This window comes from Strix uralensis, chromosome 4, assembly GCF_047716275.1.
Source record: "Strix uralensis isolate ZFMK-TIS-50842 chromosome 4, bStrUra1, whole genome shotgun sequence".
In the NCBI taxonomy this organism is placed as follows: Eukaryota; Metazoa; Chordata; class Aves; order Strigiformes; family Strigidae; genus Strix; species Strix uralensis.
The window spans coordinates 129,693,740-129,707,564 of NC_133975.1; the positions used below are offsets into that span (position 1 = coordinate 129,693,740).

General features: G+C 42.4%; 1 protein-coding gene across 1 annotated transcript; it reads right to left on the reverse strand.

Annotated features, from left to right (window-relative positions):
• Positions 1-1,104: 1,104 nt before the first annotated feature.
• On the reverse strand, positions 1,105-13,694 carry PSMC6 (proteasome 26S subunit, ATPase 6). The gene is made up of 14 exons (XM_074869190.1): positions 13,563-13,694; positions 12,749-12,828; positions 12,323-12,362; positions 12,066-12,118; positions 8,463-8,530; positions 7,911-8,025; positions 6,879-6,966; positions 6,658-6,719; positions 6,445-6,568; positions 6,038-6,099; positions 4,867-4,987; positions 4,695-4,775; positions 2,691-2,762; positions 1,105-1,586 (listed from the first exon to the last, which is right to left on the reverse strand). Exons 1-14 carry the CDS (start codon positions 13,687-13,689, stop codon positions 1,468-1,470), a joined length of 1,212 nt encoding a protein of 403 aa, XP_074725291.1. The 5' UTR covers positions 13,690-13,694; the 3' UTR covers positions 1,105-1,467.
• Between the last annotated feature and the right edge of the window lie 131 nt (positions 13,695-13,825).

Consider the following 13,825-nt stretch of genomic DNA (forward strand, 5'->3'; position numbering starts at 1 on the left):
CAAAAAGGTGTTAACAGTGAACTGAGATTTGCGTCTTTACACTCATGACATGATCATGATAGGAAGTTCTCATACTAAGCAGTAAAAAAGTTCCATAATAGCCAGTGAAAATATTGTTGCCTGTCTTGTTGTAACTGTTCTACACTTCACACTACCAGTTTTGTCTCATAGGAATAAGAAAAAAAAAATACAACCACAGCTATTAAAATTGCCAGGAAGATGCTGTGAAGCTGTGTTTCCTGGTAAATCTAGAGTTAAGCTGATGTATTTGTCTGCCAGCTGAGCATGCCCAGAGTAATCCAATTAGGGTAATTAGAAGTGGCCAGAAGTACAGTCTAGTACACTCCTGTTCCAGTCCAACAAAGGGAAGGTGCACAGTGCAGGGATCCACGCACACCCCTCGGGGTGGAACTGATTAGAAAACAAAAATAAGGCGTAGTGAGAGATGCCCCTAGGAACACCAACATCTTCACCTCCACCTTTTTATTGCTGTTTCAGCGATTACTCAAACAGCCGCAGCCATCAGCTCCCAGGCAACCCCCATGCATCCAAATTCCAACCTCCTGAGGCGCCCGCAAAGCCGTGTTCAGAGCTCCAGAAGTATTAGGTACACCGCCTCGCGTGTCTAGAGCGGCACGGGTTCAAATGATCTTGATCAGTTCCTGTCTAATTAGAGCAGCTGAAAGGGAAACTTGGAAAGGAAATCCATCTCGCGTATCTTCCTCATCACCCCAAAAGCTGAAATCAAAACTTAGATATCAAACTGCTATCAGTTTTTCCACCTCCACTCAGATGCTTTTGTCTGCAACTGGCTTTCAGGATAGGAGTTATCCCAGCATAAGGGAAAACAGCAAATATTTTAAAAGACTTGTTTACTTCTTACAATAATTAAATGCTAGCTTAGCTAAACCCTCTTCCCAGAGCCCAGCAGCAAAGGATTAACCACCACTTGTCCCTCCTCTGTCCAAGGGAAGGGTTGCCTCCCGTTGGTTCCTAAGGCATAAGACCCCAATGCACTCCCTACGCCAGAGAAAAGTTGCTCTTCAAAGGCTGAAGACACATAATTTAACTCTCTTCAAGAGTTACAGAGAAGGAACACCAGGATAAGCAGATTTAAACAACTTTTATTCATAAACTGTTTGGGGAAAGGAAATTTACCGATATAAAAAAAGTCAAGAAACAAACTGACTTTCTTAGTCTAACTCATTCAAGCACATGTATAAACTCACACCGTAATTGGTAAGAGAACACATTTCCACACATTTTACTTAACCTGGGCTGTAGTCAATTTTGTGTTTCAGAATTATACAGAAAACACACTTCTGTGGCCAACCTGCAACTAGTGTTACCAAATTACTAGCTACATGTTACACAAACACAATAATAATCAAGAAGTACATTATTTCTCTCTTTTTATACAGTAACCCAGTATGATGTGTGCAGCCAATCACAAATTACATGGTTAATTTAAACAGGTTTGTAGTCAAGCTTGGACTCCAGCTTCTTAGAATCAGCCACTTTTCTAACAGCTTTCATGAAGTCTTCCTGAACTACAAAGTCATGATCGGCACGGATCGCAAACATACCTGTGAAGAATAATTTAACAGCAAGAATAAGTTGGTGCTCCTTGCAGCAGCGGTAGAGAGAAGACGGCACGTAAAGATTCACTCAAATTAAAGTGAAAACAGATCCACGTTACGCTGCCTGCATGTAGATGTTCACATGCAGGTCTTGGATGTTGGGAAGAGAGTAAAAACTTCAGCGAGGTCACCTTTCTGAACTAGGCAATCGCTAACGTATGACTTGTTTTAAACTACGAGTGTGTTATTTACTGTGTTACTCAGCCCGGCCATGCAGGCAAACCCTACGCGTACAATGAAAGTGTAAAATAGTATTAACTCTCCAGTCATCCAGGTACTCCTGCAAAAAGGAGAAAAATGTCTGTTTCTGGACTGTATCTAGTTCTTATGAGACAGTGTGATACTCAGCCAACAAGTGGTTAGAGGCCAGCTCCGGCTCAGAAACGCTACAGCTGGTTTTTCCCCTCCCATCGTGCTGAACCCGAACCACAGAGCTCTTTTATACCTCGGGTGTCACAGGACAGCGCCCAAATCCACCCAACTCCATGCGGATCCAGCCTGTGCACGGCCGGGGATACAAGCAGGCGTAACGTCACACGAATGCAGCACTGCCGCTCCTAACTGGTGGCAGATCTGCAGGTACCAGCTGGACTGGTGCTACGCCGAGCTGGTTTATCTGCAGGCCGGGCAAGAGACTTGTCTAACCTCAGAGGGAGGATGGAAAGAATCAAGCTCTGCGTGACTGTACAAGTCATAAGGAAACTTGGAAGAAAGAAAAGGGATTTTGTTCAAGTTGTTCCATCAAAGCTTCAGGGCGTATCACCAGGCTGCTGCTTACGCTTAACAGTCCCCACATGTGACATGCTGTGACATATGCAACTGTTTTGGCATTTTGGTACTGTCCAGATGCTTGCATTTCCATTAAATAAATGCTACCTAGCCCTTAAAAAAGGGGAAAAAAAAGTGAGCATCAGTGAACAAGCGCTGTGTTCCAGCAGAACATTTTTAGCCTCCTGATTTTAATCCATTGGCAGAAGTATCGGAGAAAGAGCTCAAACGTTTAGCGCTAACCAAGACTTAGCACATCAAAATTAAGAGTTAAGAAAATACCTGCTTCAGTACAGACGTTTCTCAAGTCTGCTCCGTTAAAGCCATCTGAAAGCTTCACAATTGCTTCATAATCTATTCGTAAAACATGAATGCCAATTAGAAATAAATTCACACTTCCCGTTATAGATGCCAACAAAATACATATTCAGCTGACAAAGAAAGACTTTGATTTCAGTGCAAATAATCATCAGCTGTATTAAAACAGAAATGTATTGCAGCCAAAAGCTTGTATTATATAATTAAATCCCAAAGTTACTAACTTGTGGTTACAGGCATCAACACGAAATGCAAGAAAAGCTACATCAAGGCAATGTTCTTATTTAAATGATGTAAAGAACCAGAAAACTTATCTCCAAGTGATCATAACTCAGTCCCTTTCCGCTTATAACAACTGCATCTACTAAAGGCATTTAATGTCTTGATATATTAAGCCTGATAATTTATGCACATATATTTACTAAAAAAGTGGCTACGGTTATAGTTTCTAGAATCAATTTCTAAAACACTGGGTCTGTTGAGCCTCCAGCAAGTTCTGATTTTAGCAAGGCTGTTATTAAAAAAAGATCAACTTTCTGCAGAATTTTTCAAAACGGTTCACCTTCCGTATGAAATTCAAAACATTTGAACTGAACATTATCATTTTAAGAATTCAAAGCCCCCTAGAGATTAGAAATTCTTCAACTGTATTTTAATTCCATGTAGCACAGTGTCCTACGAACAAGTCATCCCATAATTGGAAAGTCAAAAAACAGTAAGCGAGGGGACTAAGCAGTGTCAAACACTGCAAGGTTTGTAAGTTCAGAGTCTTCAGCAGACACCAGCGCTAGAGCAGGAGAATCTCATGCTGGAACCTGAAACGGGTCGTTATCTTTGGATTTTAACACAATTCACACCCCACCTTGCCGATACGTTCTGGCCTTCCTTTCAGGATCTCAGAGCTGAGCATTGCAGTCTTCCCACATCACGTTCAGAAATTTACCTAGTGCCCATCTGACATCTCACCTTGCTAAACGGCGTAAGGGAACGATCCTGCCCTGCTTCCACTCCAGTGCCCGAAGATACGGGAAAAAGGATGCAGTACTTTACCTCAGGTTCATGATTTGCTTTGGAGCTTCCTCTCTATCTCAGACTATCGTTGCGCGCATGTTTAAGCCAACACTGCTGCTAAGAAAGGCAACCCTCCTCCCTCTCGCCCTCCCCCAGCCTCCCCCTCTGCTGAGCTGCAGCTGTTTACGCAGCCAGATGGTGAACGAGATCAGTTCCACTACCCAGATCGTGCTGCCTGGCTGCAGGAATAGCTCGTGTCAGCAGAGAGGCGGGGAACAAGCAGGCAGGGTCTGCGGGGCCATACTGAAATAAATAAAAGGCAGCCGGCGTCGTTTTAAAGGCAAATCACAATTAGCTTTCTTGAGGAAAGCTCTGAAGGGTCACTGCGAAACTAAGACTCTGGTAGGCTTAGAGTAACACAGTCATTAAATAAACCTTCCTATCGGATAGATACTTCTGCCCCTTACGCTCTGGAGACACCACTAACCAAAGACAAGCTTTGTTTCACACAGTAGGGTTTTCATCACGCCATCTCCAAACTCCAAAGTAAGTTTCTCCATGACTTTTCAAGATTCTTTATTGTTTTTCAGACTTCTGCAGTAATAAGTTTTCCTTCTTTTGGGGGGGGTAATGAAAATGCTGTTTACTTGCACTGAGCTATTCCTTTTGAAACAGGAAAACACCGGATAAGAATCATGTTGATTTTCCAGTTTACAACTGTGCTCCAAGGGTTTATATTCTGTTTTCCTTTGCAAAGGAAGGCTTAGCAACAACTCAGTCAGGATGCATTAAAAAAAAAAAAACCACCAAAACAACAAAAGAAGTAGAATTCGAAGGGGAAGTTGTGTAGCCAGTGTAAGGGTAGGAATTAGAAGGGTAGAGTCACTGTAACAACTCACCCTCTTCACCTTTTTACACACAGAAGTAGGAAGGATATCCAGATAGCTTCCCACTTACCTATTTCACCGTGTTTAGTGATAGGACCTGCATGAATCTTCAAAATATCTAATCTGGCTTGTTCATTTGGTAAATCAATATCTAGAAAAGAATTACAGCTTTAATAAAAGCAGAAAACCACAACTCTTATGGAGAATACCCTGCTTCCAGCCACTGTGAAGTAGTAACTCACGGATTTTTCTATCCAGTCTTCCAGGCCGCAGAAGTGCAGGATCCAGCGTGTCTGGTCTGTTAGTAGCCATGATCATTTTAACTCTGTGCAGAGTATCGAATCCATCCATCTGATTCAATAACTAACAGAAAACAGAAGTTTATTTTTAAACAACCCAAAACCTTCCTAGTGTGATCTACTGTACTTAGTCTCTGTGTATTTTCATTAAGATGTAAAAGCAGTAAAGATAAATCAGGAAAAAAAAAAATGTAACATGAAAGGCCACGAGTGCCCTGCATATTCTATAAGCAATAAAGAAGAGCTTGGAAGAGTCACTGAAAATGCTTTGCCCAGAGAAAAAGATCTTGAGCAAAGCAGAGCTCAAATGTGAAAGACTTGGCTAAAATAATAAGGCAATGAAAACAGTGCAAGTACTAAAGGAGCCAATGCTTGGCTGACACATTTTGAGTGTATTGCACCAAGTCCAGGACATTCAAATTAGACTTGGAGAACAGCCTCTAGAATACTAATACACACATACGGAGACATTTCATTGTGAAGATTCAAAGTCCTTGCTCCCTGATCACAGTGATTTAATTCTTTATGTAAGGCAGACACATTCTTTTGAACCGGGCAAACTGTTTGCAAACATAGGCCAACGAAGTTTCCCATTAACTTCAGAATTTAATTGTCACCAGTGCTTTTAAAATTCTCTTCACACAACCCAGTTTACCAGAGCAATTAGTACAGAAACAACAAAACACAACTACTTCTAGTTTTGAAAAATCAAACTGTAACAGTTCTAAAATTTTACAGAGTTAAGTGTTTTTTGGACTAAGAGAGACAAGCTCTGCTTTCCCTTCTTGAGGAAACAGGGGCCCTCCAAACCTTCAAAGAAGATGCAGTAAGCAGCAGCAAAGTCAAGTCACAGTAAAAAGAGAAAATATCCCAAATAATTTAGCAATTTTAAAGATTCTTTCAATTAGTCTCCAAGTTGAATTCGCAGCTGGGTTATCAGGATGTGCAGCTGTCTTTTGTAAAAGCAGCATCTAGTTCACTTTTAGCTTAAGGTTATTAGTTCAGAAAAAGTTCTGTCAAGGCAGATCACAGTGTAACAATTCACATCTGTATTATTATTTAATGTGGACTGTACGGTACCTAGTCAGGGTACGGTACCTAGTCAGACACTCACCTCCATCAGAGTCCTCTGGATTTCTCTATCAGCTGAGGTGCCTTCAGAAAACCGGCGACCACCTGCAGCATACCAAACTCCTAAGTTATAGCACTTTATTTTTGCCTCCATGATACTAAATCTGAAGACATTTTAAACTGGGGGGGGGAAGGAGGGGTGGTTTTTAAAGTTTAAACACACACAATTTCAAAATGCTTTTTCATCTAGTCAAAAATATCCAAGCCAGATATGAACAGGTATGGCTCTCAGCTAGCTGCAACAGCTCCAGGAGGAAGCTGAACCACTTGTCCTGTTATGTTTCTTCTGAACAAACATGCACACTCCCTTTTGAGAAGACAGACTGTGGCTTTATAGCTAATTTCAGCATTAAAAGGAGATTCTAGCCACCCTCCAAGCATTAGCCTTACCAATAGCATCTATCTCATCCATGAAAATGATACACGGCTGATGATCTCGGGCATAATTGAACATCTCTCTGATCAGCCGAGCGCTCTCACCAATGTACTTGTCCACTATCGAACTCGACACCACCTTTTGAAAGACAAAAGACACGTGAATGAAGAGGCTGGAGTGCAAACGGATTAAGCAGGTGTGTGAGTGCAAGAATAAAATTACACTACCTTTAGGAAGTTGCAATCCAGCTGGCTAGCAACAGCTCTGGCCAGAAGAGTTTTCCCTGTACCTGGACAGACAAAGAGATTGAAGCTGTTTAACTAGTAACACAACATTGCAGGGTAGCGACTGGAGGGAAAAAAAAAAAAAAGAAAAAAGAAGGAAACAAGGGTATTGTCACAGTTTGAGCGCACAACTAAGCAATTCATTAGCCTTTCATGAGACTCACCAGGGGGGCCATAGAGCAAGCAGCCTTTTGGAGGTATAATTCCCACACGCTGGAATAATTCTGGGTTTGTAAGCGGCAATTCTATTACCTGTGAAGACACAGACAAACAAACGGAGGCTCTGTTTGAGTTTTATAATAGATCAGCAATCCCAGGAAGCTAACGGGATACTTGCCACCGTGTTTTCCAGACACCTGTACTCTTATTTTTCTGTGCAGCATATTTTGTACAAGAAACAGTTAAGTAAAAAACCAACAGACTCGTCTAGTGGATCGATCCACAACCCTGCCCTTGTTCAGGCTTCAGCTCCACAACGGCTTGTTTCTCTCGACGCTCTTCGCTCAAACCATGTTTTGCTACTGCCATAATACCACCACCCAGAGCGATTCTAGCAGTTTTTGTGCAAAATTCAAGTCTGGTTTGCTGGTTGTCAATCCTAACTATGCCCTCCCACTTGACTCTGTGGCACTCCCTTAGCCTAAAGGGATCCTTCAAACCCTCTTCTTTAGAGGATTTTCTTCATTTTCATCTCAACCCAAGCATCTGCAACAGTAGCAATAAGATACAACCCGTTTGAGAATCGGGTTTTGGTGTTTAGAATAATCTTTTTCTGCTACTACAAGGTGTGTGTGCAGCACACAAACAATCTCTGTTGCAGTCAGCGGGCTCCCAGCAGCACAAGCTCGTCTTCAAACACCCGCATTCCTGGGCAGGCTCGCACAGCCTGCAGCACCGATGCCCAGACTAACAGGATTACTTCAGTGTGAGCGCACCAGCACCCCGCAATCACACTGCTGTTTGCCACAAAGACAGTGACAAAGCTGGAAAACATTTAAACACTTCACAAATTCTCTTCTAGTCTAGGAAAATGTGGTCTAAGTTAATGAAACATGGAAAGCGCTAATCTCATAGGATCCTTCAACAGCCCATCTCATGATGGTTTAGGATAAACATCAGTAAGACATTTTTGTACTGAAAAACTTCACTCAGAACACATCCCAGAATTTGATAAATGTTTTTGAGATACTGGATACCTCTCGCAGCTCTCTGATTTGTTCCGACAACCCTCCAATCTCAGAATACGAAACATCCCCTGGGTCTTCATGAGACATATTATAAACCAACGGATCCACTTCCCTCGGCAAATATCTGGAATAGAGAGTAAAGAGTAGACATTTGTCATCGTGCAGACACATTTGTAAAGTTATTGCAATAAATTTTACAGCAAGTATGAAAGTTATTTCTTCTCCTCCCACCTTGATAAGTATGTTTGTTGAAAAAACAGAATAAACGTCAAACCTAGCAAACTTTTTCAAGTTTTAAACCAAACAAAAGCTTAAAAAACTGCTAAAATGCTGAGTTGTAACTGAATTTTTTTGAAGACCGACAAACTTTTTTTAAAATCTTATACAACAGACACCAAGCCTTCCCACAAAGTAATTGTCCTTATTAAAGCACTGCTTTGCAGAAAACATTTACACAATATTACAGAACTGATGATTCAAACCTCTGTGTAACCTACTCAGATCACTATTTTCCCCCCTTTATACGAGGAGCAGAAAAGCAGCTGTAGAGTGGAAACCTACCTCATAATCGTCAGAGTGGTCATATCCAGAGCAACTCTTGTCCCCGGTTTCAGCTTACTCTTGTCAAGCTAGTCACAAAGAAGGTATTTCTGTTAGAGCCACACTCCAAAACAACGTCTGGTTTTAGCCAAGATGTTTACTGTAGCTTGCACTCTTTGCTCAATCACGCACAAGAAGAAAACAAGGCTCCTGAGCCACATGCCAAGCAGCTTGTTTAGTAAACACTGTGTTCCCGTCACCACCATTTTTGGGAATGCTTAAACTGGGAAAAAGCTCGCCCACTGTTTCATGGGAACATGATCTTGAGGAGAAACGATCCAGGAGCTGGCCTAGACCAATGAACCTGATGGCTGTCACAATTGGACACAACCAGCAAAGCTAAACCAGACCACGGCAAGAATTTTTGTTAACATTGAAATAGATCTTGAACAGCAAGTCATTAATTTACCTCTACCACTTTTGAAAATAAATACAACTTTCTAGACTGTAAATTTTTATTTATTTATTTATTTTACTGCTGTCAATCTGACTGGATTAGTGAGAGATCTAGTCCTCCCCTCGGCTTGACACAGGGCAGAACCAGCTGGTCCCAAACAAGGAAGCAATCCTCCTTTGAGGACACGGGGAACAGCCCACCCACTTCAGTCCAACCTTGCCACCCTTCTACTCCATGGCTTTCTCACTTCTGGACTGACAGAAATGGTGAACAGATGTTCCTAATCTATTTTTCTCCAAGCCTGCCACCATTCGCACATTTTCACACATCCAGTTATACCCCATCTTCAAAGTCAGCAGTTGTTACTCTCTTGCTATCATTTACCTCAGATGCCCTACTCATCTGCCTCAGCAGTTTTTGTCTGCTTACCCCATTTTTATGAGAATTTTAACCATATCAGCAGTCCTATTCCAGTTCCCCCTGCTAAATTCTGCGGGGATTAAAACTAACTTGCATTTCTCACCTTATTTTTAAGAAACCTGGTCTAGGAGAGCAGTTTCACCTCTAACACAACACAACCTTGAACAACAATCACAGAATTACCTTGCCACTCTAATTTCTTCTTTTTTTTTTTTTTTTTTTAAAAAAAAAAAGGGTACTCAATCCACATGTGAAGAACATGAAAGCTATTTATTCTGAGCTTTACTGACGGCTAATACCACCTCTTTCCAGCTGCCTAATCTTAAGAGATCTGTAAAAGCTTGAAATTCTATCAGATTCAACATTGCCCAACAGATTTAAGTGGGAAGAAAACAAAGAGATACCACTTGACCTTGAATTCCTTAGGAAATGCACTTCAGACAGGGAAGTAATTTGGTTTCAATTTAAACAGTGTTGCTCCCCTTCCTCAGCACAGGACTTTGATCAAAAGTCAGTTCTTCTAGTCTGTGAAAACACTCCATATGGGAAATTATTTGCCTTAATATTTTGACATTTTGAAAAACAATCATGGATATGTTTTTTTAGTCTCTGGTACCAAATCAAGGATTTTTTAAGATCAAAGAGTGTTTTTACTGAAGAATAAACTTGAAAGTACGTGCTACAATGTCAGGCTCATTGAAGCACAACCTATTCCTTAGCATTCATCTGTTTCAACACAGAACCTCAAGACTATCTCAATGTCCCAAAGCCGAATTAAGTATAGTTATGTTCCAGAAAAATATTTTGGTCATTCTGGTGAAAGAAAATAGTGAGTTTGCCCCATAACGCCTTGAAAGGGATGAAGCTTAAAATGATGTATTTAAAGAGCATTTCAATGTTAGCAATTCTCGCAGATGTTTTATGCAAACAAAAGCATATCGCATCGGTATGCTCGGGGAAAGTCACGGATATCTGGGTATACACTACACAAACTAACACGCTTACAGGTACCCACATTTCCCAAACAGTTTGTCTCAAAAAGGAGGAGAAAATATCCATCCTTACTGAAAAATATACAGTCCATTGACAGAGCCAACACCATGTGAAAATACTTGGTGCATGAGTTTTGCTCCCTGCTTACTGCTAAGTATTGCTAATTGTGGGCCTTCACCTGGAATTCCTCGGACAGATAGAAACCCCTCCTCCCCCCCCTTCTTTTTCAATTCTTCAGAGTACAGCAGGGTCCCCACTCTGCCACCTGCTTGTTGCCTCTCGGCTCCTGCAACCACCACAATGCCATTACAGCTGAATCATCTAAATAGAGTTGGTTAACTTTTGTATGTTGGAGTTCCGTTACATTGTTCTTCAATTTAACATCCACATACAAACCTTAAGCTAATCCAGAGATTCTGGGTACTGCAAAACATTTGCACGTTTGTCCTGCAAACACATTTGGTTTCCATAGAATCCGTAAGAGTTTAAAATTCTGTAATCGGCATCAATTTCTCTTCAGGAAGACAAAAGAAAAGCATCTCTAACATGAATACCACACCTGTGCTCCTTTCATTGAAGGAGTATTTTTCACAACTTCCATAAGATAGGAGAACACGCTACAAATGTGACGTGTTACAAGCTCAGCTGCAGTTCTTTCTCCACCATAAAGGAATCCGTTCAAGATGCACTGAGAGGTCACAGCTGTTAAAAGATCTTACACTTATTTGTGCATTAAAATAACTATTAAATAAAATGCTGCTGCCTTCTCAGGATACACGATCCTTCCCTGGGGTCGCTATTCCCTGTTCAGAGATACTTTAGTCTCACATTTTATAAATATTCTTCTTTGCTTCCGTTTCTCAAAGTCAGGGATGAGTGTAATGAAATCTAACTAGAGATTTACTTTTGCTCCCCCAATGGCTCTGCAGCTGCAGAACACTTTCACTAAGTATTGTGGTTCCTACTTCATAGGCAGCTTTCATAAGGAATAGCCCCATCTATGGAGTTTAATTCCTGTAACTGGGTCACATTCAGTGTTCAATTAACCAACAAGCAGTTTTTAAGTCATGTCTGCATTACATCCCTTATACTTTTGTATAAAATAAAATGCAAAGAGTACCTCCTTCTGGCTGACTATAGCAGAAGATGGATTACGATGTAAGCAAGGTTCTGTATTAAAATAACTTCTGTAGAATTTGGTGTAGGTAAAAAAGCTGTTGTCTTGTAAAATAGAAGCGACAAAGCTTTTTTTAAGATAATACAGACAAATAAAAATCCCTCAGACCGTTTAGGACAGGGGCCTTGCCTACCACAATTACTTATTAGAGTGTAAAAGCAGTAGAAAAAAAATACATAAAGATATATAACATTAAATCTAAAGCTCAGCACTATGACAGTAATGGTCATACGTCGTGTTCACAACATAGCAACGGAGACCCTACAGAGCTGATTCACTTTCATAGCGATGACAAATTTTCAGAGTTGAAAATGAGGCAGAAAGACAGAGCTTCAACTCAACGAAAAGAATAAAACACATACAAGGTTCCAGGAATGTTGCGGACCCCTGTGTCTTTACTAGAGTTACACTACTACCAGCTACGAAGGGAGGGGGTGAGCAGATACCAGTATAAAATAGCTGTATACACCTTAAAGAAGAAAATACTTAATCCCACTAAGGACCCAGTTTATGAAAAGCAATGCCAATGCTCAAGACCAAAGCAAACTTTTAATGAATTTTCACATAGATCAGCTACCTGACGACGACAGCCAACCACGTATCTTGGTCCATTTGTAGCCTTCACAATGACTGGAGAGAGAAGATCAAAGAAAAAAATCAAAATTACTTGATTGACTGATCTGAATTCTGCTTCTGAACTATCCAGTATATTATTCTGCCAGTACCCAGATCACCAATATTCTAATTCTTTACTCCTCCAAATCTTTAGCCAGATTTTAACTACAAAATCTTATTTTCAAGATCTCAAAGAACGTAACAGTCCAACATACTTACATTTCTCTTCTGTTAGCTGTTTAAGAACCTCACCAACAATCTGCAAAATAATAAATGCCGTATTAGCCTACAGATAAATTACCATTGCAAAACAACATTTAACATGTTAATGTCACATATAATGTAACATGTAAATGTTGATGTAACATGGAAGATGGCTGTCAGCTTCGAAACTCTGTTGCTTCATGCTGTTTGCCAGCACTTTTATTTCCTTTAACACATCTCTGCCAGCCAGGACAAACACAGAAAACCTCTCTAACCCATATGCTGGTGTGTCTGTTGCTGGTGGTGAGGCCCAGTTTCTGTTAGCTGTACCATTCCCACCCACTCTTCCTCGATACCAAAAATGGACTTAAATGCTACTTCCAGGCAAGTTCACTGTCAACCACCACCACAGGCTGCTATGAACTCATTTCTCTTACGTACCTGCCCAACACTCTGCAAGGCCTTGAGATCATTTTCTGATTTTTCATATTGCTTGGTGAGCTCTTTCAGCTGTTCCCTTACTAGAAAAGGAAAAAAACACAAGATTTTGCTAATATTCAAACCAACAGTAACTCAGGAGCAGGCCCTTTTACAGCAGGAAAGCAGCAGGTAGAGCTAAACTGTGGGAGATCTGCACGCCCTCCTGCAAGCACAGCAGAGCCCCTGCTCAGCAACTCCAGGGCCTGCACACCTTCAACACAGTGACGTCTCTTATTAGCAAAAACGCTCTGCAAAAGGCGTCTAAAAATCCCAACGCAGAATTTAAAAACATCAAATCCAAAGGTATTAGTGCATCTGTACAGCACTGACGTTTGTATAGGAAGCCACGCTACTGCCAGAACAACATAACAGAGGACACTAGCAACAGGAAAATAAAAACCTGACAGAAAAACCTTACGGGGGAAAAGGCTGAGAAAAGAGAACTGCCCGGCTCGGCTGGCAGGCGGCAGGGCCTGACCCTCCCGCCCACCCCAAGGCAAGGGGGGTCCCCAGGGCCCGGGCAGCCCCGCGGGGCTCTCCCAAGAGGAAAGAAAGACAGCCGCGGCGCTGCCAAGGGGAGCCGCGACTCAAGGCCCTGCCGCCGCGACCGGCAATGCCTAGGTCCGCCCGCCCTCCCCTCAGCCCGGCCAGGCCCATGACGAAGCGCGGGCAGCGACGCGGCAGCCGCCGGTCTCCCTCAGGGCTCTCCGAGCGCTCAGCGGCGACGATCCCCACAACGACGACGACAACAACAACCCCCCGGGACGGTTCTCACACTCCTTGAGGCGGCCGTCGATCTCTTTATGCTCCAGCAGCTTCTTGCGGTAGTCCTGCAGCGCCTTGTCTCTCGGGTCCGCCATGATGAGCAGCCGCCGCTCATAGGGAATGCCGGGAAGGGCCATGGCCGCCGGGGGCAGGGCCGCGCGCCCGCCCCGCCCCACCCCGCCCCCCGCGCGCGCCCGCGCCCGCCCGCCCTTCCCCGCGCCGCAGCGCCCCCTGCCGCCGTGGAGGGGTCACCGCGCTCCGACACCACTGCGC

Excerpts from the sequence above, each read along its gene's own strand:
- PSMC6 (XM_074869190.1), bottom strand. The coding sequence starts at position 13,689 with ATGGCCCTTCCCGGCATTCCCTATGAGCGGCGGCTGCTCATCATGGCG. Across the intron at positions 6,967-7,910 it reads AAATCAGAGAGCTGCGAGAG|GTAATAGAATTGCCGCTTAC; the intron begins GTATCCAGTATC and ends GTGTCTTCACAG. Across the intron at positions 4,988-6,037 it reads TCCAGAGGACTCTGATGGAG|TTATTGAATCAGATGGATGG; the intron begins GTGAGTGTCTGA and ends GTTTTCTGTTAG.